This window comes from Elephas maximus, chromosome 14, assembly GCF_024166365.1.
Source record: "Elephas maximus indicus isolate mEleMax1 chromosome 14, mEleMax1 primary haplotype, whole genome shotgun sequence".
In the NCBI taxonomy this organism is placed as follows: domain Eukaryota; kingdom Metazoa; phylum Chordata; class Mammalia; order Proboscidea; family Elephantidae; genus Elephas; species Elephas maximus.
Window position 1 is genome coordinate 93,400,327 of NC_064832.1, and position 27,783 is coordinate 93,428,109.

Here is a 27,783-nt window from a genome sequence, read left to right on the forward strand (position 1 = left end):
GAGGTCCCTTGGAAGAAAGGCCTGGCAATCTATTTCCGAAAAACCAACCACTGAAAACCCTATGGAGCACAATGTTGCTCTGACACACACAGGGTCACCAGGGGTCAGGATCGAATCAACGGCAACTGGTGGTGAATAAAAATATTGGAAAAAAATTTTTTTACTTTTCTCATACTTTTTGTATTTTTTATATGTTTTATGATGTACATATTAATTTGATACAGTAGTTTATAATTTATAAAGGACACTGTAGTCATACAGTCTGACTTTCTGAAATTCTTTTATTCATCAGTTATTATGTGATGCTAGTTTTCTAGAACTTCCCTGTTCTATGTGTTGTCTCCACGGCATTACAGAAACAGTAAAACCTTTCGTCCACGAAGGGTTTGATATTGCCAATTACAGTTTCCCATTTATCTGTGGCCACATGGGTGGGCAAGGCAGGGAAAGGGTTGTGGTCACATACATCTTTCTTCCTCCCCAAGATCTCACTAAGGACAACATTGAAAGAAAAATGAAGCTTTAGCAGCACAAGAACACAAAGGATAGATACCATAATCTAAATTTCACAAAGTTTCCGAAGTTAGGAAACATTTCTGAAGAAATCAAAGCAATGAAAACCACGTAAGGCGCTTCCAGCTTACACCAAATGCAAAGATCAGGGAAGCACCAGGGTATATCCTCCCAGATCTACTAGGAGGGTGGTGTGTGTGTGTGTGTGGGACAGAGGAGCAATCCAGGAAAAAAAAAAAAAAAAAAAAACCCAGAGGACCCCACAAAAGGGAAAAGGAAGTGAGGAACAATAACAACAAAAAACTGAAAGGACTTAGTAATGGCAAGATGACTAAAATCACATCCATATTTAGTTACACCGCAGAGAAATTTGTGGACACCAAGAAAAAAGAAGAAACCAAAACTTTGTGAAAAGAAAATAAAATGAACTACAAACAGATGACTTTTTTTTTTTCCTTTCAGCAAATTAATATGAAAACCCAAAAGACATAAGCCTCCAAAGTTCTGGAGGAAAATGGTGTGTAAGAACAGAAAAAGGCATTTTCAGGCATGCAAAGACTTGAATTTACCTCACAGCTTTTTTTTTTTTTTTTCATTTATTGTACTTTAGATGAAGGTTTATAAAACAGTTTCTCATTAAACAGTTAGTACACATATTGTTTTATGACTTTGGTTAACAACCCCGCAACATGTCAACGCTCTCCCCTCTCAACCTTGGGTTCCTATTAACAGCTTTCCTGTCCCCTCCTGCCTTCTAGTCCTTGCCCCTTGGCTGGTGTGCCTTTTTACTCTCGTTTTGTTTTATAGGCCTGTCCAATCTTTGACTGAAGGGTCAGCCTCAGGAGTGACTTCATTACTGAGCTAAAAAGGTGTCTGGGAGCCATACCCTCAGGGTTTCTCCAGTCTCTGTCAGACCAGTAAGTCTGGTCTTTTTTTGTGAGTTAGATTTTTATTCTACACATTTCTCCTGTTCTGTCTGGGACCCTCTATTGTGATCCCTGTCAGAGCAGTCAGTGGTGGTAGCTGGGCACCAGCTGATTGTGCTGGACTCAGGCTGGGGGGGGCTGTGGTATTTGTGGTCCATTAGTCCTTTGGACTAATCTTTCCCATCACATCTGGCTACAGACTGATTCCATCACCCCCAAGTCTCCTGTAGTCAACGCTTTCTCCCACTCCCAATATATAGTGACCACTGGTCTGTTCTCCACGTCCGTGGTTTTTTGTCTTTTCCAGAATATCATATAGATGGAATTATACAATAGATAATAGATACAATGATGTTGAACATTTTTCATGTGCGTGTTTGTCATTTGTATATCTTGTTTGGTGATGTGTCTGTTAAAAATTGTCTGCTTTATTTTTTAATTGTGTTATTTTTGTATTATTGAGTTTTGAGAGTACTTTATGTATTCTGCATATAAGTTCTTTGGCAAATATGCAGTTTGTAAATATTTTCTCCCAACTTGTAGCTTATCTTTTCATACTCTTAACAAGGATATGTATAGAACAAACATTTTTAGTTTTGATGAAGTCTAATTTATCAATTTTTTCTTTTATGGATTGTGCTTTGGTGTCATAGTTAAGACCTCAAGGTCACAAAGATTTTTCATGGTTTCTTATAAAAATTTTTTGTTTTGCATTTTACATGTAGATCTGTAGTCAATTTTGAGATAATTTTGTACATGTTTGTGTAAGAATTTTGTATAAAATGTGAGGTTTTGGCAAAGGCTTATTATTATTTTCACTCTATTGTACTTATAAGGATGAAACAGAATATAATGTTGTGTATAAAACCATCAGTACAGCCTTGGTTGTTACGTACAAATTTTTCATTTCTTGTGCTGACCTCTCAGCATTTGCTGCTGTCGCCACTTACGCCATGAGAAGAGTATGCCTTAAATTCCGTTAAACTTTTTTCTTTTTGTATCTTCCTCTTCCCGTTTTGGATCTCTAGTTTGAATTTCACCCTCTATCTACCCTTCCAATGTTGTCGTTCCTCACATACTTGTCACAGGCTACCTTAACCTCCTTTTGGGGCTCATCTTCTGGCCGGTTGAATCTATCTAAGATTCATGTATAATCTATTTCTTTTTTTTTTCTTGCCCGGCTCTTAACTTAGTGCTTATATATATATATAATTTATTTTATTTCTTGTTGTTGATGGTATACACAGCAAAACATATGCCGATTCAGCAGTACCTACATGTACAATTCAGTGGCATTGATTACATTTTTCAGTTGTGTGACCATTCTCTCTCTCCTTTTCTGAGTTGCTGCTCCCTCATTAACATAAATTCACTGCCCCCTAAGGCTCCTATCTCATCCAGTTGCTGTTGTCATCTTGATCCCATATAGATAGATCTTGAGAGAGTATATTGAAAGGCTTATTTTTTTACATATGAATATCCAAATATTTCAACACCATTTGTTGAAAAGAGTGTCCTTAGTCCATTGTGTTGCCTTTGCACCTTTGTCAAAATTCAGTTGGCCATACTTGTGTGGGCCTGTTGTTGGACTGTCTCTTCTGTTCTGTGGATCTGTAGGTCTTTTCCTTTGCCAGTACTGCTTTGTCTTGATTACTGTAGCTTTAAGATGTCTTAAAATTTGTAGTAGTATGAGTCTTCCAAATTTACTCTTTTCTCAAAATTATTTTGGCTGTTCTACTTCCTTTGCCTTTCCATACAGATTTTAAAATTAGCTTGTCAGAATCGACTCAACGGCACTGGGTTACTGGGATCTATAAAAATAATGCTAGGATTTTGATAGGAATTGCATTAAATATATGGACCAATTTGGAGAGAATCCGCATCTTTATTGTATTAACTTCTTTTTTTGTCATTATTGAACGTTATGTTGTGGTTTAGGTGAAAGTTTACAGAGCAAATTAGTTTCCCATTCAACAATTTATATGCAGCTTGTGTCGTGACATTGGTTGCAAACCCCTGAATGTGTCAGCACTCTCCCCCCTTCCTCCCTGGGTTCCCTACGTCCATTCGCCCAGCTCTCCTGCCCCTACCTTCCTTCTGAACTTTGTTTTTGGCAAATGCTGCCCTTTAGGTTTCGTATAGTTGATTGTTCTGAGGTGCACATTCCTCACTGGTGGTGGTGTTCATTTCATAGGCCTGTCTATTGTATGGCTATGATGTGATCTCCAGGAATGATTTCAGTTCTGAGTTTGAAGGGTGTCTAAGGGCCGTAGTCTCAGGGGTTCCGCCAGTCTCTATCAGACCAGTAACTCTGGTCTTACTTAGGAGTTTGAATTTTGTTCTACAGTTCTTTCCTGCTCTGTCCCTGAACTACTATTGTGGTCCCAGTGAGAGCAGCTGGTAGTGGTAGCTGGGCCATCTAGTTCTTCTGGTCTCAGGCTAGTGGAGGCCGTGGTTCGTGTGGTCCGTTGGTCCTTTGGACTAATTGTTTCCTTGAGACTTTGGTTTTCTTTGCTCTTCTTTGCTCCAGATAGGAAGAGACCAATTGTATCTTAGATGGCTGCTTGCAAGCTTTTAAGACCCAGTCCCTACTCACCAATGTAGGATGTGGACCATTGTCTATGTGGAGTATAATATACCAGTTGACCTAGATGTCTCCCAAGACTATGGTCCCTAGTCTTCAAGCCCAGTATCTCAGTCCCAGTAGGAGTATGGTTATGGCTAAGAAGGTTTCATGACTGTGTACCCTGTGCACACTATAGCATACGTGGGTGTATTTGCAGCATGTACGTGTATATATATGCACATGGGTGTATTTCCATATACCCTCCTATGTGTTCTAATCAATGAAAACAGTATGTCTTTCCATTTATTTAGCTCTTCTTTAATATCTTTTATATGCATTTTCTAATTTTCAGCACTCATATCCTACATGTTTGGTTAGACTTATCCTAAGTATTTCATCTTTTTTGGAGCTATTTTAAATGGCATGGCTTTTAAATGTTAGTTTCCAGTTGTTCATTGTTAACATAGAAATGTGCTGGATTTTTTATGTTGGTCCTGTATCCTTTCTAAACTCACATATTGATTCTATGAGCTTTTTTTCTTTTGTTTTAGGTATATCCTTGGAGCTTTGTATGTAGACAGCCTGTGAATAGGGATAGTTTTATTTCTTCCTTTCTAATATGAATGCTTTTTACTTGTTTTTCTTGTCTTATCGCAGTGGCTAGATTTTCCAGAAGGATGCCGAATAGGAGTGGGGACAGTGGACAGCCTTATCCCGTTTCTAATTTTGGGGGAAAGCATTTGAACTTTCACCATTAAGCACAAGGTTAGGTTGGGTTTTTTTTTTTAGATGTCCTTTATCAGGGTAAGGAAGTTCCATTCTTTTCCTAGCTTGCTGAGAGTTTTTATCATGAATGGATGCTGAATTTTATCAAACGTCTTTTCTGTATTAATTGATACGGAGATGTGGATTTTCCTCCTATCTATAGATTATATGGATTTTTTATTGACTGCTGAACCAGTCTTACTTTCTTGGAATAAACCCCATACTTGCATTTTATATGCCCTTACAGTTGGACTTTACTGTGGGTATGCGTTACTTCCATAAGACTCTGCTTTAACTTAAGTTTTAAAGAAACATATATACCTGATTCCATTTTGTCCTTTTTCTGGCTTCTGGTTAAGGCCATCATTTATCTGAAAGAGAAAATAATAATATAAAAACATTTTTTCAAAATCTAACTAGAATAAGTTCAGATTAACATTTTAGCCTTTGAAAAGGAGAGTGAGGTTGGCATTTATCATAGGAGCTAAGGGCAAAATAGTTACATTTGAAGAGTTCCATTTCATTAACCCTGGTGTTCCTTGAGGTTAACGTGAACCTCTAAAATTTCTGATGCCACTCAGCAGGTTCCTAAACACATGACCAAGGAAATCTTAATTCCGTGCTGGACTCCGTACAGACTCACTGAAATTCAACTTTACGGAATACTTCCATCTCCTTCGCGGGGTTAACTATACTTTTATAGCTTCTTTATGTGCTGAAAGTCTCATTGTATGGTACATCTAGACTTCTGTATGTTGTCATGAAATCTTATATTTATTTTTATTGCTTTTACCTGATACACTCACTTTATTTTTTTCAGAGACTGTTCTAATTTTCCAGTCACTAGGTAGAAATTATAATTAATATTATCCCTTCCCATCCATAAGTTAAATTTTTATTGGGAAGTTAAATGACTCATATTCTTGAAGAAGAAAGAAACTGATAATTATCTAAAACACTACTGCATAGGGGTAAAGCAAAGTCACACCACTAAGAAGCTATGTTGTCAGGTCACAAACAGTGAAGAGTCAGTTGTAGGTGCCTGAGTACTTACCACTCGGTACTCGTCGGCGGCCCATATGAGAAGGGTGTGGCGATGGCCCGGCTCGAAGGTATGAGTTACTGGAGTGTCTTGTAACCCATTAGAAGAAATGCTTATATTAGGCAGTTTGTCTACATCAAAAGTTATAAATCCATCTGTCTGCAGACGGGGAAGAAGAGTCACAGTTAACAACAGAAGGCTCTCTGGAGTCATGTTCTGCACTGTGGAGCAGAACTACAGGGTGTGTTATTTAACATCCCAAACTCACATTCAGATGCATCAAGAAATGGTCTGGGGGTTTGCATTTGTTTGCCTGAGCCCCCTCCTCACTGTTATGGACTCCGTCATGAAATGTTTTAGGATTACCCCAGAAATCGAGCTTTCCATCAGATGTTGACTTGGTTTTATAAAGATAAGTGCTATGGAAACTGTTGCTGTGATTAGGCAAAGAATGGCATCAAAACAAAACTGTGATTAGGCAAAGAATGGCATCAAAACAAAACTGTGATTAGGCAAAGAATGGCATCAAAACAAAACCAACTGCCTGGTGAAAAGCAGCACTGGGCAGCTCCCGCCCCAGGAGGCAATGTAGGTTTGTTTTTTTTTCTTCAAGGTTATTACTTTGGCAAGATCTCAGGTAGTAGTTCTCAATCTTGGCTGAACAGGAATGAGATAAATAAACTCTCTGAGGTTGGGACCCAGGCATCAGAACTGTTTAAACTCTCCAGTATGCACCAGTGATCATGAGCAGTGATCATCTAGATTAGCGTTTTCCACCCTAATATTGACATTTTGGACCAGAGAATTCTTTGGGGGGGTGGTGGGGGAGGGACTGTCCTGTGCCCTGTAGGATCTTTAGCAGCATCCCAGATGTCAATGGAACAACCCCCATCAGAACAACCATAGTGTCTCCAGAGATTGCCAAATATTCCCTGGGGGGAACCCCCCCACCCCAGTGAGAAGCACTGCCCCACATCCTTACTATTTAAAGTGTACTTCTTTTTTTTCCCCCCCCCCCATGGCCAGCAGCCTCACAAGTGAGAGCTTGTGAAAGATGCAGGATTTCAGAACTACTAATTAAGAACCTGCATTTTAACAAGCTCCCCAGGCGATTCTTAGACACATTGAAGTTTGAGGCACAGTGGTCTGGAATGAAGACAAAATAAGATCAAGATACTAAAACATTTCACGTGTGGGCTAAGCATGAGATTAATACGAGGACCAAAAAGAACAACTTATCCAAGTCTTACTATAAATCAGGTCAAGAGAAACAAAAACAAACGAAACCCATTGCTGTCGAGTAGTTTCCTCCTTATAGTGACCCTATAGGACAGAGTAGTACTGCCCCACAGAGTTTCCAGGAGTGGCTGGTGGATTCAAACTGCTGGCCTTTTGGTAAGCAGCTGAGCTCTTAACCACTACGCCACCAGGGCTACATAAATCAGGTCAGAAGACAAAAAAGAAAGTTGCATTTCGTTCTACTTACTTGAGACATTGGGCCAAGTGGCTCTATTGCTCCAGAAAATGATACATTTACGCCATTACTTCCTATATTTAGCACCTTAAGTTGAATTTCGTTTCCTTTGGGGAAGACTGGAAGAGTTTTCTGAGCAAAATAAACGAAAATTGACAGTGAGCTCTTCAGCGAAACATTGAAGATAATCTTAACCTTGGCATTGGAGCTACTTTTGAGCTAGCCAGGAAAACCTGTGTTGGCTGAGGCAGACCAAACTTCCCATACCAAGCAAAGCATCAGGAGTGGTGCTTACCAGTCGTTCATATCACGGCACCCACAGGAAATTTTATTTGTACAGAACATTAAAGAAATCACAAAGAGGCTACTCATGGTCTTTCCTAGCTATCTGCCAGGTTATGGGGCCTAGTATCTGAGGGGCCAGATAAGCCACAGCCTAAATGAATGCCTACCTTCATTAAAATTGTAAACATCCATCATAAGTACGCAGAAAACATGAACACAGCAGGCCTGAGACCGCTCTCTTTAGAAAGGCCTGCTTGCAGGGTTAGCCCTTGACTGGTGTCTGGGAACCTGGATTTGGGGAGGGCTCCCACCATTCGCAGGATTGAGAAGAGTGGCTCACTGAGCCTCAATTGTTTGTGTGCGCAACATGGCTTATGTTGAATGGCTGTTTTGCTTCTGGTAGTCTGAAACTTTGGTATGTGCTCGGCAGAGGGTTCTGTGTGACTTGACTCCCAGTAGCAACCTTGGACACCTAGGCTCAGGTGAGCTTCTCTGGTAGGCAACACTTCACATGTGTTGTTATACCTCAATGCTGGAGCAATTTAACATGTCCTGTGTGACTCCAAGGAGCCCTGGCGGTGCAGTGGTTAAAAGCTCAGCTGCTAACCAAAAGGTCGGCACTTTGAATCATGCAGGCGCTCCTTGGAAACGCAATGGGACAGTTCTGCTCTGTCCTTCAGGGTCGCTATGAGTCAGAATTGACTCGACAGCAATGTGTATGTGACTACCAAGGAGAAGACTGGAGTTCGCCCCATGCACTGTTCCCTTTTGTGATTTTCCTTTGTATTTTTTTTTCCCCTGTAATAAACTGTAGTCACGGGCATGACTACGTACTGAGTCCTGCCAGAACTCAGGTGTAGTCTTGGGACCCCCAACACAGTAAGGGACTGGTAATCTGTAACGCTTGGAGACTGCTTTCCAGTGAGACTCAAGGAAGTAAACTGACGGCTTTTCATGAGCTGCAGGGAGAAGAACGAGGAGGAGGAAGACTCCTGGGGACACCGGAGATAAGAGACTGTGGGAAAGAGAAGCACAAGATAACCCTACAAGAAGGGGGTGAAGCTCCAAGGAATAAAACCCAAACTGAAACACCACACCTCACAGAACTCCACCAGCATCACAACAGGCTTGTCCTGCTTTGGCTTTGCATGGGGACAGACACTGAAGAACTCAATCACCGGATTATCTTTCTTTGAGATGCAATTTACAGTTTTGTTCTTTCCATTCTTAGGTTCCCTGGGGTTCAGCAATGTACAGCACCAAAGACTCTACAGTTAATCACACTTGCTTTTAAGCTGCCCCTTTGCTGCGGACAGGGGCATTACTATAACAAAGGGAAGCAAACTTTTCCAAGCCCCCAAGAGCACAAAGCTTTCCCAGGGCTCCTGTCCCACTCGTACTGGCTGAAAGTGCTTCCCAGATCCTAAGAGCCACGTGTTCACTTACGCTTTCACTTGGTCAGGGCATCATGTGCCCTTACTGTGTGGAAAGAACCTTAGAGAGTGTTGCTGAGGTTCTCAGTATGGATCAGACAGGGCGCCAGCTACCTGGTAGCAGAGATGTGGTGTGTACACACTCCAACACAAGGTAGAAAGGGATGTGTGATGTGCCAGCAATGGGAAAAGTGCTGATAATACACTATACGACTTCAGTGGAAAGAGGGGTACAAAGAGAAGGAATCGAGGAGGAACCTGGGAGGAAATAGTGGCATTCAGTTGGGCCTTAAATGATAAAATGATAGCCAGGTTAGAGGTATAGATATATAATCTGAAACAATGAGGAAAAGGAGAGGGGGGAGGCATTTTAAGTAGAACAAAGACATACAAAGAAGAAATCAGAGCATGGATGGGGAAGAATGGGCTTGGTTGGTTAGTCTAAAAGTATGGGTGAGAGGAAATGATGACGATCACTTCACAGAGGTTAGCTGGACCAGCCTCCAGATTACTGGTTCTTAACCAGGAAGAATTATCCTGCCAGGGCACATTTGATAATGTTTGGTGACATTTTGGTTGTCACAGTGAGAGGGGGTGCCATTGGCATTTCTTGTGTAGGCCAGGGTTGGTGGTAACCATCCTACAATGCACAAGGCAGCTCCCACAACAAAGCATTATCTTGTCCAAATGTCAGTAAGTGCCAAGGTTGAGAAGCCCTGGCGTAGAGACCTTTGACTGCCTGGCTGAGGAGTTTAGCTGTTATGCTAAAGGCAGTAGTAGCGGGGCACTATTGAAGATTTTGACTTTAAGATAAGAGTGGAAGTGATGAGAGCTGCTCAGAATGGTTAATCTTGGGAGAGAATGAAGGAAAGACTGGACAGAGACAGACCAAAGACATAGAGGAGCTACTGCCTCTTCATCAGCTGGACCAGTGAGGGTCTGAAATAGGGAAACAGTAATGTGAGCACTGGGTCTTGCTAAGACTTCAGCAATTGGATTTCAAATTGAGGGGAGGGCGAGAGAAGAATCTCCAACCAACAACAATATTCCATGCCTGGAAGACCAGGATCAGAGCAGTGGCACTGACAAAAGTTAGGAACATTTAAAGAAGGCCTATGCTTTGGGGGAGGGAGGGGAAGAAAAAGGGTTATTCTTTTGTTACCTACTTCTGTCATCTTTTCAGGCTAAACACTGTTACACCTACCCCTTGCTTATCAACTGTCCTGTTATCCAACATTTCACATTTATGACAGAAGTAAAAAATCTACTGTCTGATTATTTAGTGCTTTAATGACATACATCTGGCAGTAACAAATGCTGAGGCATGAGGCGATAGTAACACTGACCTTGATGGTTGGAGATACGTGTCAGTTTGGCTGGGCCATGATTCTCAGTGGTTTGGCAATTGTGTAATAATGTAATTTGGCAGTTGTGTAATAATGTAGTCATCTTCCATTTTGTGATTTGATGTGGTCATCCTCCATTTTTGCATAACACCAATTTTTGCATAATGACCTGGTCTTTGGAACCTAGTCGTGTCAATAAGTGAGGAGTGGGTGTACTTCCTCATGGCTAAGTCACTACAATGCCTCTGAAAACAGCTGCCCTGCCTCTTTCTAGAACCTGATCTCAAACAGCATTATGAGTCTAGATTTGCCCCCTTTGGGGCTCAGGAGACTCGTGGGTCAGTTTAGGAGCAAATCATCCGTAGAAACAGTAGAGTTAAAAATGCGTTTTTCCATCAAAAGAATAATTTACAATTTTCTGAAGTGCTGCTTGCTGGTAAGCGATGGACTTCTTTTAAACAGACCCACTAGACATTTAGATTACAAAGGAACAAGTTGCGTAAAACTGTATTATAAGTTGAGGCTCTGTATTTATGTAACTGTTACCGAATTGTTCTCCCAATTAAACCCATCCATCTGATCATATTCCCGGCTGCGTCCTTTGCAGTGTGAAGAATCTGTAGTTACACTGACTGAAAGGAACTCTCCTGTCCCTTGCTTCACATCTTCCATAGCTACAGGGCCTCATTCAAAGGGAAAGACCCTGGCCTCCCTACCTCCTTTCAGTCCTGGAGAAAGAGGACTTCGGAACATTCCACCTAAACCCACCAGAAAAGGCCACTCAAGAGCCCAAAGACAACTCACGTCAATTTCCACTTGTACAATGGCAGCCACCACAAAGGCCATGGAAGCTAGGAACATTCCGACTGTCATCCTCTTCAAAGAGCTGATTCAGGACAAACGGAGAGTGAATCTCAACCAGCCTCACACAAAAAAGCCATAGTTCCCCCAAAGGATACATTCCTTACCCTCTGGTCCCCCCAAACAAAGCTAACTTTTCTACAGAACGCATGGGATTCAACATGTCTGTCCCTCTGTTACTTAAGCCTGAGATTAAGGGGTATAAACGTCAATCACCTTCTCCTCTGTGTTTTTACGTTTACGTTCTATAAACTCTAAATCTGCTGCCTTGAGTTGATACCAGCTCATAGTGACCCTACAGGACAGAGTAGAACTGCCCCATAGGGTTTCCAGGGAGCAGCTGGTGGATTCGAACTGTCGACCTTTTGATTAGCAGTTGAGCTCTTAACCACTATGCCATCAGGACTCCGTGTAAACTCTAGTTCAGGCAATATTCAGGATTACAGTTAACATTCATATCATCTACTTATGTAAAAGAACCTTAAGGAAAACCTTTTCCAGGCTGCCATTAACTGCACTTTTTTTTAAGGGCAGGTTTTCAGAGCCATCTGCACACAAACGTCTGTTTATGAATTCTTGTACAAAACCCCATTGTATAGGTGGTGTTGGGGAAGGGGATACACAAGTTCTTTTCACGGAGGCACCAGAAGCTGAGAGAATGCAGCCTATCTGCAAAGCCATAGGCCTAATGGAGCCCGGCCCCAACCCAAACTGACCAGTCACCTACGTGAAATTGAGACCGCATTTTGCAATCAGAGGGTACACCAGAGCATCGACAATGGGGACCATGATAACGATCAAGATGGCATTCACGGTCTAGAGATGAAGTGAAGGTAAAATGTTAATCTTCGTCTCAAAGATGACTTTGATCTCTGAAAGCAACTTAAATTTGTTCTCCTACCTGCATCTGATCTGGCTGAATTTCAATAGTTCCCTAAAAAGAAGAAAAATGTCATTGATAATCTCTCCTAGATGATCATTTGTGGGGGTGGGGGCTTCGGAATGACATGAAAGGGAAGGAGAGAAGGGGCTAAAGGACTAAAACAAGGGTGTAGTGACCAGGGAAGGTCAAACGCCTTGGTATCTACAACTTACAATTTTTCCATTCATAGCTGCTGCCTGCAGTGTCCACCTTGAGCCCTTAAAAACAAATAAATTTACTGCATCATTTGGGAACATGAGCTTTCAAGTTTTTATAAGTCAAGGGTGAGTCCTTTCAAACCAGGAATGAGGTCTGAAATGTCATGGGATTTTTTTTTTTTTTTTAACATCAGATTAGCCTCCTGGCTTCATTATAATACTGGGTAAAAAGAAAAACTCGCATTGCTGCTGTACAAATGAGCACATTACGTAGGACTCCATCCCCCCCGTGAAGAATGTCCCAAGTAGTACTGGGGGATAAAGCTATACTCAGGAAATACGAGAATGCATTTCTGAGGCTTGTCAGAAAGCACGACATCACCTACAAGGTGAAAGCAGCTGTTGACACTGAGGATGTCCCATGCTCACTGTCAGCATAGCTTCAAGTAGATTATTACTGTTCAGAGCCATTTTGAATAGTCTAGGCCACCTGGGACCCCTGATGGTGCACTGGTTAAGAGCTTGGCTGCTAACCAAAAGGTCGGCAGTTTGAATCCACCAGCCGCTCCTTGGAAACTCTGTGAGGCAGTTCTACTCTGTCCCGTAGGGTCGCCATGAGTTGGGATCAACTCGATGGCAATGGGTTTTTTGGCTTGGGGAGGCTCTCCTAGAATTGATCTCCATGAAGAGAGCGATGTGTTTAAACCTGGGCAGCCTAGTTACATTTAAACTATTTTACTATATATATAGTAAAAGTTTTTTTTTTTTTTTTTTTTTAGTAAAAGGTGTCCCAGGACTATACAAGTATGTATGACTAGTTCCACAGAGGACTAAACGTGTGTTTCAACATGAACCCGTCAACTCTACTAGGAAGATGAGGTAAAAAAATAAGCTATCATTTGCATCGTTAATACCTGCCAGTCACTAAGTACTGTATATGCATTTTCTAATTTGACCCTCAGTTTTGAGGTGGGCTGTTCCCCTCTCAGTAAGGAACTACTCCAGTTCACACAGCAACTGGGTGATGGAGCGTGTTTCCTGTGCAAGTCTGATTTCAATAACTGGCTCCTAATCACTATGCAAGACTGCCTCCTCGGTCCTTAAGATGCTGGCCTAAATCCCATCCTGACAAATAAGGAGAGTAATGTCTAAGCTCAAATTTCTTCAAAGAGATAGTTTATCCTTATAATAATCTTTCCCATACAGTAAAAAGATGTGTGTTCGTAAACTTTTTTAAAACTTCAGTTTCTAAAAGAAAAGGTATCTCATTACTCTGTCTTTTGAACATCATGAGTTGAGCTGTCTAATACGATTTTGGAAAACTCAGTCTTACGGCTGTGGCAGGAAGAACAGAACACTAAGGCAGGAAATCTGAGCTTCGGTTCGCTACTCTGGTGTGGGTGACTTCAGAGGAGTCGTTTCACACTGCCAGGCAGTACTCCTAGCCCAACTGTTCCCATTTTATGGTAGAAGATATCAGTCCCGTCCCAGCTTAATTATTCTCTGGGTCCCCCAAAAGGCAATATTTTTTTTTTTTTTTTTTACCAAACTGCAGTAGTAGAAAAATGCTAGTTTCAACTTTGATTGGCAACGATTCCTGGAGGCTTCGGCCAAACCTTTCCCAAGGCAACTTTATTTGATCACACCTAGTTTTCTTCATTGCCTTGCAATAGAAATATAGATAGAACTGTCTACCTTGGTCGTGGTAGTGCCCAAAGAATGTTTGCTAAATGAAGAAGTCCAGAAACACAGTTTCACGTTACCTGCTGGTCAAACAACGCCCAGAACATTGGGAGCGGAATATACAGGAACATCACCCTCGTAACCATCTTAATTTGAGAGATAAGCCGGTCCTGCAGTTGGAGTGGAGGAGGGACAGATCAGCCACCACTGTGTTGCAGCTACGATGCTCTGCTCAGTTTTCAGTGTAGAAATGTTTGCACCTCGAGACGGACTGGGAGGTGATTAATTGTTCCAAAGAACCCTACCACAGGCTTCTTTCGAAAAGTGAAAATCTCCATGCTATCCAAAGTATACATTAGGACATCTATTTAGGAGGTAAAATTACTAGAATTCACTACTGCATCCCCCATCACTTACTCTTCTACATTCAAATTAAACTGCAATTACATCTAATTAGTGGTGTGCTATACAGAACACAGGGCCGCTCTGAGTAGAGATCGACTTGACGGAAATGAGTTTGATTTTTGCTTTATACAGAATGAAAGCCTATGAACAGGTAATATTGTTTCCATATAAGTTATGCCCATTGTTTATCAAGTTCTCAATATAAAAATATACTCTCATGTAATATTATTTAAAATACTGCTAAGTGTTATGAGGGTAGAACAGAGGATGTTGTCCATGTACACTAAATACTCGGAATTGAGACTCTGGCCTTTCGTTTCCTGAGGAGATTAATTGGGGCCATTTAACAATCATTGTCACTTACACTGTATTTCTCCTTAGCCCAGTCCAGCCAATGCTCTCTCTTTGGAAATTCCTTACTCCGATGCCTAAACCTGTTTTTGATGGCAAACTGAAGGAAGAAAAATACAATTTCAAAGCAGAATCAAGTACAGGGAAATACATCGCAATTAAGCCCCTTCTAATGTTGGAGAAAAGCAAAATACAAAAACTTTTATATGCTGGTATAATGACCATGTGAAAGGCATAGCTGATGGCTCTATTTCTAGTCTCTTTCTAACCAGGAGCGTTTGAGCTGAGGCTCCCAAAGCCACAGAGTCGCTGCCTGTTCTCCAGATCCTACTTGTGTTCTTTAGAAATACAGTGTCAGGCACATTTGTCATTTATGTTCTCCAGCAGCCATATTAAAAAAGGAAAACACAATAGGTGAAATTAATTTTAAATGTATTTTATTTACCCAACAAACCCAAAACTTCATTTCAACATGTAATAATATATAAAAAAAAATTAACGAGAACTTTTACATCATTTCTTCATACTTAAATCTTCAAAATCCAGGATGCTTTTTACACTTAAGCATATCTCAATATGGATGCTGAATTTTTATCAGAAGTATTTTTATCTGTATATGGACTGTATAAAATTTACCTTTGAAAAACTAGATTGACATATAGCTAAATTGTTCCAGATGTACTTAAAAGATTTACAATAACTGAATGAAGTATCATTTCTAAATTTAAACTAAATACAATGTAAAAGTCAGTTCCTCAGTTGCGCCTATCACGTTTCAAGTGCTCAAGAGCCATATGTGGCTAGTGGTTACCATATTAGACAAGGCATTTCTATAATAAATTTACTGTAACCACACAAAGAGAGTGAGAACCCACTACGTAGAAATGCATTTCTAAGAAAATAATAGTTAAAATTTTAAGTATGGTAACACTAATCAGAAAAATATGCTAGCCTACTCATCGTAAAATTAGAGGCTACTGGCTCTTTGCTGGAGCCCTGGTAGTGCAGTGGTTGAAAGGTTGACTGCTAACCAAAAGGTCAGCAGTTAGAATCCACCAGCCACTCCTTGGAAACCCTGTGGGGTAGTTTTGCTCTGTCCCATAGGGTCATTATGAGTTGGAATTAACTCAATGGCAGTGAGTTTTTGGTTTGGTTCTTTGTTAGTGTTGTTTAGTGAGAGTCCTTTTGGAAAAAAGCAAGGTGCATTTGCACATAGCAGCCGGAGGAGGCAATGATGGTGGTAAGAACGTATGTGAGTAAAAGGCAGTAACGCAAAACTACTGGTAATCCTAGTGCTTCAACTCTCACGACTCTAAGTAGCTTGAAGTTCTTTGGGAATCTGAACTGAGCTGTCAAGTACTTGTAAAGGAAGGAATTGGGTAGATGACTGGTAAGGTCCCTTCTTAGCTTGGAGATACCTCAGTGGGAACAGATGTGATGTTAGAGTCGACATGCAGGACGAAAAGGGAATGTTTGCAAATGAAGGGAATGTTTTGGAGAGGAGGAGAAGATGTGAGTTTCTCAGTACACATTCGTTCCACACGGTGAGAAGCACCTGGATAATGTAATGCAATTAAAGCCAGGATTTTTTTTTTTTTAGAGAGAGGGGAAGTCATCTAAATTAGCTTACCTATTGCCGTTGAGTTGATTCTTATTCATAGAGATCCTATAGGACTGAGTGCAACTGCTCCATAGGGTTACCAAGGCTGTAAATCTTTACGGAAGCAGACCGCCACATCTTTCTCCCATGGAACCACTGGTATTTAGATGGCATAAAATTTGAACCGCTGACCTTTCCGTTAGCAGCCAAGTGCTTAACCACTGTGCTACCAGGGCTCCTAAAATTATCTTAAGGCTGCCTTTTTCACTGGAAAGATTATCCACACAAATGTATACTATTACATCATTTTATATTAAAAAAAAAGGTAAATATATAGGGAAAAGAGTTACTGGATTCCATTTTCCAAAGGTGCCCACTCTCAACCTTTATTTCCTGCCTACAAGTGTACCTACATGCACATATACCATATAGATGTGTACGGAAGAAACTGTATTCTGCCTGTTCCTATCAGCAGATACTCTTTGAACCATGACTTCTGATGGCTAAATACATACACCATGGATATACTACTGTAAGTTAGATGTCAGTCTCCTCTTTTCAGGAATTTAGTGTACAAAACATTTTGCTGCTATGAATACCACAGTGATAATCATCATATGTGAACTGTTCAGTTTGGGTGCTCATTTTAAAAATTATTTTCTTCACTTTAATTCCTAGAAATAGGATTACTGACCCTACGTGTTTCAACACTTTATCCTTGGTACACATTAGGCTCTTGCCAAGCTGCACCTCCCCATTTTTGCTGCACTGCTCCCTTACAGACATCAACCATTGTTCCCCAGTTTGCTAGGTGAAGAGTCACTTTAATTTGCTATTCCCTTGACCATTGATCTTGTTTTACAATCTCGAGCCATTTCTATTCTTCCCTCTTTGAGTTCTTTTTGTGTTCTTTGTTTATATTTTCTATATGGTGAGTCTTATCAGAAACTTCAATTCATCAAAATAGTTAAGATTGCAAATAAAATGTTTGAAGGAAAGTGAAAGCCACATTGAATCTGAATTTAAAGGAGGTAGAAAGTTCTGTGGTGATCTAAAGTCACTGAGGAAGAACTGCAGAGATACTTACGCCAATGCACTTGGCCACCTTAGCCATGATGTTACCCTGCGGCTGGAATTTCTTGTACATTCCACTGCCCATGACAAATACAACTAGACAGGGTGAAAGAAGACGTGTTACGTGGTATCTGACAGACCTATCTTGTGACCTTTTCTGTAGATGGTCGTACTTTTATTGGACTTATAACCTTGTTGCAGAAATACTGGGATTAATCGTGCAATGGGTTTACCTACCTACCCAATAAGTTTCAGAAGATCCAGAAAAGTTTATAAACTGCTTTTGATACTAACAGTCAGAAAAACCTCTGGGTACTGTTGTATTTGTGTTCTAATATACAAACATTTAAGCCTGATACTATCTACTTCACAGAGCTTGGGACTGCTCAGAGATACCCAGTACAATTATTTACGTACCAGTTCTATCCCTATTTAAAGGGACACAAAAAGAACGAGTGCTTTCACATAACAGATTAATGAATTACTCTCTAAAGACAGTAAACATAGCTCTAATTTTCTGGTTGAAACGGTAAGAGAAAGCTTTTTTTTTTAATCCAGAAAAAAATAACAATCTGTTAAAACTTTTACTTAATCAAGTGTGGCAAAATTTATTCTCTGGTCATTGTACAGAAACATAGTTATAATTAATTGTATCTCTAGTTACAGTTTTACAAAAGTTAAAAGTGCTTCCTCAATGAGGCGATTCTTCCATCAACCTTTTTAGTAAAAGGCATGTTATGAAAATTACTTAGAAAAAGTATTTCTGCAAGGGACTTTTACTAGGACTTCTGATTATCAATACTGCAGTTCAATAATTTAAAGACCCTGATGGATACTTTAAATTCTGTGCGTTTTCCTCAATTAAGAGGGCCTCGAAATGAGATTTGGACAGGCACTAACTCACAAGCACACCTCCACGGATTTCCTGTAGTATAGATGGTCTTTATAGTTGAAGAAATAATAAAAAAAAAACCACACCCGTTGCCATCAAGGTAATTCCGACTCATAGTGACCCTACAGGACAGAGTAGAACTGCCCCATAGGATTTCCAAGGAGCACCTGGTGGACTTGAACTGCCAACCTTTTGGTTAGCAGCCATAGCTCTTAAGCACTACACCACCAGGGTTTCCAGTTGAGGAAATAGTTTACTTATATTTTTGCCCAGGGCAAGAAGATGCCCAATAGATTGTCTACATTTTTTTTTTGCCAACTACTATTTTAATATCTAAGCTTCTGATTAACCAAAAAAAGCTTAAGCATAAGGTTGTTGCACATAGAAATTTCTAGAAGTGGTGTTAACCCATACATAGGATTTGGCCTGTTTTCGATTCCCCTATAAGAAAATCATAACCTCTGATGTAAGAATGACTTGTTCAGACTCAATGAGAATTTACCTAAGGTACTTCTGCAGTGTCTGGTACAGAACAATGCTTTTTGAAGTGCTTCTGCCTTGCATCCCAGAGTTGGAGAAGACAGGGTGGGTATGGGCCTTCTAGGGAAGTATGGCAGTATTTGAAGAATTATGGAAGAAAACGGATGTGTATAAAAAAGGGAGAACACTGAGCTTCAACGTAGATGTGAGGATAAAGCTAAACTGCTAAAACATGAGCAAAAGAGATTAAAAACGGCCTACTGAGTGCTATTAAGAACAGATGGATACAGTGACAGTGGCTGACTGCTACTTCATTTGGGTGGGAGAAGAGGCTGTGAAGACTTGAGATGGCTACTGGGCTCTGCTTCTTTCTTGTACTACCATCTTCCTAGTCAGATGCTCCCATGTGAAAAACTCTTCACAATTCCTAAAAAGCCAGTGCCAAGAACTAGCGTGCAAATTAGTGCATCGGATATACACATGCCTAGGAAGCTCTTCGGGGCAGTTCTACTTTGTCCTATAGGGCCGCTTATGAGTCAGAATTGATGGCAGTGAGCTAGTTTTTTTTTTTTTTTTTTTTGGTATACACTTATATTCCTTCCAGAGGAGAGGTGTACTGGTAGAAACATTTTCAGATGATACATTATTTTAAAATTAAGATGTTCACCGGAAGTATTTAAATGACAATTAAATCAGGTTACTGTTTCTTCCTGCAAACTACAGATTCTAGCCATGGGTTAATCTCGTGTAGTACATTCTGTCTCCTTCATCCTTATCTGCCCAAATAGCATCAGACCTTTAAATGTTCAACTCAGTTGGTTCCTTTTTCTGTAAATCTTTTTTGGATCCCATTCCCTCTAAATCCATGTGCTAACTCTTTCTTTGAATACTCAGAGCATGTTCAACATCCGATAGCAATTCTCATTTATTTAGTTGTTGAGAATAGACATAGCAAAACATACACCAATTCGTTTCTACATGTACAATTCAGTGACATCGATTAGATTCTTTGACTTGTGTGACCATTCTCACCCTCCTTTTCTGAGTTGTTCCTCCCTCATTAACATAAACTCACAGCCCCCTAAGCCTCCTACCTTGTCTTTCCAGTTGCTGTTGTCAGTTTGATCCCATACAGATAGTTCTTTCAAGAGCATAATGCTCAAGGCAGGCCTTTTTTTTTTTTGCTGGTTAAGCTAAGTTATTGTTTGGTTTTTAAGAAGACTTCAGAGCATATTTTTGGTTTAAGGCTTAAAGATTATCTCAAGGCAATAGTTTCAGGGGTTCATCCAGCCTCCATGGCTCCAGAAAGTCTGGAGCCCAGGAGAATTTGAAAATTCTTTTCTGCATTTTCCGCTTTTTGATCAGGATTCCTCTATAGAATCCTTGATCAAAATGTTCAGTAATGGTTGCCAGGCATCATCTAGTTCTTCCTGGTCTCTTGGCAAAGGACTGGTCTCTTGTTGATGGAGGCAAATAGCCACACGTTTCATATCCTCCTCCTATTCCTGACCTCCTTCTTCCTCTGTTGCTCTGGGAGAGCAGAGACCAATTGTTGTGATGGCAATTGTTTGTCCTATTTTTTGTTACAATTTGTTACATGGACTTTGAAAAATTAGTAACAATAATTAATGTAGGGCCTGACCTGATCACAGATTTGTTCAGCTGATTTCTACTTACTGAGAGATACAGCCATGAGAGCAGCAGGAACGCCAAACGCCAGTGGGTAACAAGCTTGTTTACTGTGAATTCCACACTCTTGAACTGGGGAGAAAAAAAATTATACAATTAGAATTAGTTATGGCTTTGGTAATGCTCAGATAGTTCCTGTTTAAAAAAAAAAATCCTTAACTGGTTATTGCGTATTGTTTTCACATAATATTTTAGACTTTTCCATTTGCCTTTGACTGATGTCAGCGTCAGCTGAGCAAAACAGCATTGTAGAAAGAGCACCTGACAGAGACAGTTTCTAGTCTTAGCCCCTAAATAGATGTGTGATTCTGGCCAAGAAGTCCGTGGGCCTCCTTATGGTCTGTGAGTTTTCTTAGTGTGGGAAATAGATTTGACCTGGATGCAATAACCTGAAGATACTGGGACTCAGTAGGTAGAATCAAAACTGCATTGGAAAAATCAATCCTGTATGTTTCTGAATTCAAGCTAATTAAGAAACAGATGACCTAGGGCGGTGTCATGAATTGAATTGTGTCCCCCAAAATATCTGTCAATTTGGCTAGGCTATGATCCCCAGGATTGTGTGATTGTCCACCATTTTGTCACTTGATGTGATTTTCCTATGTGTTGTAAATCCTACCGCTATGATGTTAATGAGGCAGGACTCCATCTATGAGATTAGGTTGTATCTTGAGTCTATCTCTCTGGAGATATAAAAGGGAAAAGCAAGCAGGGAGATGGGAACCTCATACAAGCAAGAAACAAGAGCTGAGTATGAGTGTGTCCTTTGGACCTGGGGTCCCTGTGCCTGAGAAGCTACTAGATCAAGGGAGGATTGATGACTAGAACTTTCCCCCAGAGCCAACAGAGAGAGAAAGGTTTCCCCTGGAGCTGGCACCCTGAACTTGGATGTCTAGCCTCCTAGACTGTGAGAGAATGAATCTCTGTTTGTTAAAGCCACCCACTTGGGGTATTTCTGTTAGAGCAGCACTCGATGACCAAGACAGGTGGGGTGTACAGACTTTTCTGTAAAGGGCCAGGTAGGAAATATTTTAGGCTTTGTGGGCTATTCAGTCACTTCACAACAACTCAACTCTGCTTTTGTAGAGCAAAAGCAGTCATAGACAATGTATAAGTAAATGGCCCTGTCCAGATTTCCGATTTGGCTCATGGGAAATAGTTTGCTGACCCATGACCTAGGATCTGTTTTAGCTCTGAAATCCTAGGATTTATGAAAAAAATAAAACAAGACTTTGGAGCAGGCAAAAGACATTACTGGCGATCCTTCCAGTGGAAGGCTGGGGCCTCTGAGATTATCTGACCCTATAGGGGTTTTGACTTTGTCTTTTTTTTTTTAATTTACTTATTTATTTTTATAATTTTTATTGCGCTTTAAGTGAAAGTTTACAAATCAAGTCAGTCTCTCACACAAAAACCCATATACACCTTGCTACACACTCCCAATTACTTTCCTCCTAATGAGACAGCCTGCTCTCTCCCTCCATTCTCTCTTTTTGTGTCCATTTCTCCAGCTTCTAACCCCCTCCACCCTCTCATCTCCCCTCCAGGCAGGAGATGCCAACATAGTCTCAAGTGTACACCTGATCCAAGAAGCTCACTCCTCACCAGCATCCCTCTCCAACCCATTGTCCAGTCCAATCCATGTCTGAAGAGTTGGCTTCGGGAATGGTTCCTGTCCTGGGCCAAAAGAAGGTCTGGGGGCCATGACCACCGGGGTCCTTCTAGTCTCAGTCAGACTATTAAGTCTGGTCTTATGAGAATTTGGGATCTGCATCCCGCTGCTCTCCTGCTCCCTCAGGGGTTCTCTGTTGTGTTCCCTGTCAGGGCAGTCATCGGTTGTAGCCAGGCACCATCTAGTTCTTCTGGTCTCAGGATGATGTCGTCGCTGGTTCATGTGGCCCTTTTTGTCTCTTGGGCTCGTAATCACCTTGTGTCCTTGGTTTTCTTCATTTTCCTTTGATCCAGGTGGGTTGAGACCAATTGATGCATCTTAGATGGCTGCTTGCTAGCGTTTAAGACCCCAGATGCCCCTCTTCAAGGTGGGATGCAGAATGTTTTCTTAATAGATTTCATTATGCCAGTTAACTTAGATTTCTCCTGAAACCATGGTCCCCAGACCCCTGCCCCTGCTATGCTAGCCTTCGAAGCATTCAGTTTATTCAGGAAACTTCTTTGCCTTTGGTTTACTCCAGTTGTGCTGACCTCCCCTGTATTGTGTGCTGTCTTTCCCTTCACCTAAAGTAGTTCTTATCTACTATTTAATCAGTGAGTACTCATCTCCCACCCTCCCTCCCCCTTCTCGTAACGACAAAAGAATGTTTTCTTCTCAGTTTACACTATTTCTCAAGTTCTTATAATAGTGGTCTTATACAATATTTGTCCTTTTGCAACTGACTAATTTCACTCAGCATAATGCCTTCCAGGTTCCTCCATGTTAGGGAATATTTCACAGATTCTTCACTGTTCTTTATCGATGCGTAGTATTCCATTGTGTGAATATACCGTAATTTATTTATCTATTCTTCCGTTGATGGGCACCTTGGTTGCTCCCATCTTTTTGCTATTGTAAACAGTGCTGCAATAAACATGGGTGTGCATATATCTGTTCATGTAAAGGCTTTTATTTCTCTAGGATATGTTCCAAGGAGTGGGATTGCTGGATCATATGGTAGTTCTATTTCTAGCTTTTTAAGGAGGCGCTAAATCGATTTCCAAAGTGGTTGTACCATTTGACGTTCCCACCAGCAGTGTATAAGTGTTCCAATCTCTCCACAGCCTCTCCAACATTTATTATTTTGTGTTTTTTGGATTAATGCCAGCCTTGTTGGAGTGAGATGAAATCTCATTGTAGTTTTGATCTGCATTTCTCTAATGGCTAATGATCGTGAACATCTCCTCATGTATCTGTTAGCTACCTGAATGTCTTCTTTAGTGAAGTGTTTATTCATATCTTTTGCCCATTTTTTAATTGGGTTATTTGTCTTTTTGTAGTTGAGTTTTTGCAGTACGATGTAGATTTTGGAGATTAGGCGCTGATCAGAAATGTCATAGCTAAAAACTTTTTCCCAGTCTGTAGGAAATCTTTTTACTTTTTTTGTGAAGTCTTTGGATGAGCATAGGTGTTTGATTTTTAGGAGCTCCCAGTTACCTAGTTTTTCTTCTACATTCTTAATAATGTTTTGTATACTGTTTATGCCATGTATTAGGGCTCCTAATGTTGTCCCTATTTTTTCTGCCATGATCTTTATTGTTTTAGATTTTGTATTTAGGTCTTTGATCCATTTTGAGTTAGTTTTTGTGCATGGAGTGAGGTATGGGTCTTGTTTCATTTTTTTTGCAGATGGATATCCAGTTATGCCAGCACCATTTGTTAAAAAGACTGTCTTTCCCCGATTTAACTGTTTTGGGGCCTTTGTCAAATATCAACTGCTCATACGTGGATGGATTTATGTCTGGATTCTCAATTCTGCTCCATTGGTCCATGGATCTGTTGTTGTACCAGTACCAGGCTGTTCTGACTACTGTGGCGTTGACGTGGTCTTTGACTAGGTTATTGCACAGTTTTGTAGAGAAAGAAGTTAATTAGTAGAAAACAGGCAAATGATTACTGCTTATGGCAATGCAAAATGGTTTTTTTTTCTGGCAGAAAATATAAATCTCTGCAAATCAGATCCTTATTTGAACTGACAATAACATCGTATCTGTTCCCTCATTAGAAATAAAATCTTTGACACATGTTTGGAATGTATTTGTTTGAGAGTTGTGATTTTACCTCTAAAAAAGAATCCTTTACCAGATTGTATAATTTGAACATGCATAGTATAGACTCTGGCATGTACCCTCTAGGGAACAGGTACCCTCGGGGGGAGGTGAGGAAAAATAATACAAGAATAAAAGCGACTAAATTTTTACATAAAATCAGTTGGAATGGACTTTAAGTGATATCTCCAAACTAGTATGCATAAATACATGTTGTCGTGTGCCATGGAGTCAATTTTGACTGATAGCGACCTTATATGACAGAGTAAAACTGCCCCATAGGATTTGGTAGGCTGTAATCTTTACAGGAGCAGATCGCCAGGTCTTTTCTCCCATTGAGCTGCTGCTGGTGGGTTTGAACTGCTGACCTTTCGATAATTCTCATAGAATACTGTATTTCATAATTTAATCTGATCCTCAGTGAGAGCACCGTGGTCTTGCTCTTTTGTCCCTAATAGCATCTCCCACATGGGCAGTTCACAAGCCGAGTGGAGCGTTAGCAAGCACAAACATCTGAGTGCTCTCCATAGCTATTGTCTCATTCCGTTTCTCTGAGCGTGTCTTTTGGAAATACTTGAGATGACAGGAAAGCAGAGGATAAAGCCTTTCCCACTGCATTCTTCCTGCTTCACTGAGATGTCACCAGGGGCAAAGCTTGGAGCTAAAAGGCCAGCTACAGCCCCACCCATGGGTTTTTTCCAAATACTCTCTCTTGACTCTTACCTCTTGCTATGAATAAGGACTTTGGATTAATAATAATTTTTTTTTTTTGTAAATCGAATACTAAGAATGTTTTTGACTATTCAGTGTTCATTGAGCTGAGAAATTCAAATACAATTTATATCTCTTGCCATTGAGTTGATTCTGACTCATAGCGACCCTATAGGACAGAGTAGAGCTGCCCCATGGTTTCCAAGGTTGTCATCTTTATGGAAGCAGACTGCCCCATCTTTCTCCCAGGGAGTGGCTGGTGGGTTAGAACCACCAACCTTTCGGTTGTCAGCTGAGTGCTTACCACTGCAGTACCAGGTCTCCTTGTCAAATAAGATTAGAAAAGGAAACAAAACTTAAAGAAAAAAAAATATTACATTCTGGATTTCAGTTATATCCCAGCCATGTATCAGATAGCTGAGGCATAAAGGAAGAGCTGCCAAAGGGGGCAAAACAAAACAGATGAAACAAAGACTTAATCTTTTCACCTGGCTTTCTTCCCCACAATTAGAAAAGCAAAACAGAAGTTCTTTTCAGGTTTTGTTGTTTTGTTTTTACCTCTGAGCAAGGGAGTGATGATCGTAGAAAGCAAACTTCCAGCATTGATGGCCAGATAAAAGATGGAAAAAAATCTGTTTCTTTGTTTTTCCTGTAATGAGAAGGATAATTTTCGAGAACCACCACCTTGGCTGTGCATCAGTGATCAAATATGGCTGACGATCTGACTGCTTGTTCAAGAGAACTTGAAAAAGAACCAGCTGGAGAACAGGTTTTGGGGTCTTTTTCTTCTTTGTCACTGGAATTTGATTCCATTTATGTGGTTTCTGTGAAGGCACATGCTCTTACCTGCCCCTCTTCAAACTGATCGCCACCAAATGCAGACACGCAGGGCTTTATTCCTCCCGTTCCGAGCGCTATCAGGGCCAGGCCAATCATAGACAGTGTCCTGGCGAAAGAAGGGGTTATTGCCAGATGTCAGATCCTTAACAGCAGAGCCTTCTCTTTCCCTAATTTCCCAAAGAGGGTCGGGGCAGTGGCAAACACAGGGAAGGGCCCCCAGCTTTTTGAGAAAGATAAAGGAAATACAGGCTTGATAGTTCAAAAATACTTGAATTCATGGACCTTCAAATTCATGCCTTTGTCTAATAACTTACCATCTAGAAAATTCACGGCACTAACTTGAAGTCTGAACAAGGATTGACATATGGAGTTCTTTTGAGCCTTATAATTATCCGGTAAATGGATGAAGAAATGAATTGTTAATTAAACAAATAGAAGCACTATCTCTGGTACCGTTAAACAGACTGAAAACAGTGCAGAAATGATGCTGGAAAACAGGGTTAAATTGAAAAGCAGAACATCAGGTTATGTAGTAGGATCTAATTTGTTTACAAAGTACCCAAACCAAAAAACCATTTGCCGTCAAGTTGATTCCGACTCATAGCGACCCTATAGGACAGAGTAGAACTGTTCCATAGGGTTTCCAAGGAGCCGCAGGTAGATTCGAACTGCCGACCTTCTGGTTAGCAGCCAAATGCTTAACCAGTGGAAAGAAGTTATACCGAAAGGTTTATAGTTATGCCTAGGCGGTGGGATCAAGGATTATTTTTATTTACTTTTGTATTTTCTAAGTTATCTGTAAGTATTTTACTTCCTGAATTGAAAAAAAAAAATTCCTGGAATTTATCAACCTTTATTTTGTAGTTGTGTTAGTTTTACAGTTAGATACTACAGACATAAAGTTTTGCAGGTGTTTGTTTCATATCATCTTGGCTGCCAATGTTGCTTAAAAATACTAAAAACTCTTTTATGAAACAGAAAAAGTCAAGGAAGATACTGCACAAAAAAGGAGTTCTTTGAAAGTCGTCCTTTCCTTCTGTGTCAGTCTTGTTTGCCTCCTAATACAACTCGTGTCTGATGTTCATGCTCTGTTGTCGTCAGTCCATTCTGCCTAATGCAGATAGAACTGCTTCAAGGCTGTGACCTTTGGAAGCAGATCGCCAGACCTGTCTTCGCAGGTGCCTCTGGGTGGGTTTGAACCAACAACCTTTGGGCTAGTAGTCCAGCGCTTAACCATTTGTGCCACCCAAGGGCCCCTTGTTGTTACTCTACACATTTTAAAAAACAATAGAAACATGGCCAGTTTAACAGTACACACCATGAACTCTTGTGAGGATTTCAGCCATGTTCCAATAGTAACTTCATGAAATAAAATAAGTAGTTAAGATTTACTGGGCACTTATCACTTGCCAAGTAGTGTTGTAGGGGCTTTACCTGGATTAACCCATAGCAGTCCTATGTGAGGTAGGTACTATTACAGATAAGGAAACTGAGGCACAGAGGTTAAGAAACTTGCTCAAGCTCACAGAGTCAGTAAGGGGCACAGCCAGAATTTGAACCCACATCACCCGACTCCAAAGTCCACACTCTTACTGGCTATTATAGGTTAGGAAACTGAGGCACAGGGAAGATAACTTGCCCAAGGTCACACAGCTACTCTGTGGGAGAGCTGGGAATCAAGTATGGCAGTCTGAGCTGACTGGGCTCATAACTACTCCTCCACCAGCACAGTTACCCGTGGGAACCAGGGGTGTTTGCATCAAGGGACCTACTCTGGACAGCAGTCGGATGTCCTAACAGGCCAAAAACATGGGATCACAGATACTACTTTGGATTTCAGTTATGTTTCCCCAGCCCGCAGGAGAGTTTTCTCCATGGATCAAGAACTGAAGCACAAGAACAGGAACAACATAAATCTCACACCTAGGGTACTAGGCAATGAAGGGAATTTTTTTTTTTTTAATTGTGCTTTAGGTGAAAGTTTACAGAGCCAATTAGTTTCCCATTT

The 27,783-nt window shown here is 40.7% G+C and overlaps 1 protein-coding gene across 1 annotated transcript in view; it reads right to left on the reverse strand.

Moving 5' to 3' along the window:
• The window catches only part of SLC15A1 (solute carrier family 15 member 1), a 46,887-nt gene that overhangs the window by 10,089 nt on the left and 9,015 nt on the right, over positions 1–27,783 (reverse strand). The window contains exons 5-17 of the mRNA XM_049853270.1: positions 25,782–25,881; positions 25,494–25,584; positions 20,454–20,537; positions 17,418–17,500; positions 14,744–14,830; positions 14,055–14,144; positions 12,307–12,351; positions 12,113–12,145; positions 11,939–12,027; positions 11,155–11,236; positions 7,299–7,418; positions 5,825–5,971; positions 5,092–5,141 (exon numbers count right to left, since the gene is read on the reverse strand). Of these exons, the coding sequence (XP_049709227.1) occupies positions 5,092–5,141; positions 5,825–5,971; positions 7,299–7,418; positions 11,155–11,236; positions 11,939–12,027; positions 12,113–12,145; positions 12,307–12,351; positions 14,055–14,144; positions 14,744–14,830; positions 17,418–17,500; positions 20,454–20,537; positions 25,494–25,584; positions 25,782–25,881 (1,101 nt within the window). The remainder of the gene's footprint in view (positions 1–5,091; positions 5,142–5,824; positions 5,972–7,298; positions 7,419–11,154; positions 11,237–11,938; positions 12,028–12,112; positions 12,146–12,306; positions 12,352–14,054; positions 14,145–14,743; positions 14,831–17,417; positions 17,501–20,453; positions 20,538–25,493; positions 25,585–25,781; positions 25,882–27,783) is intronic.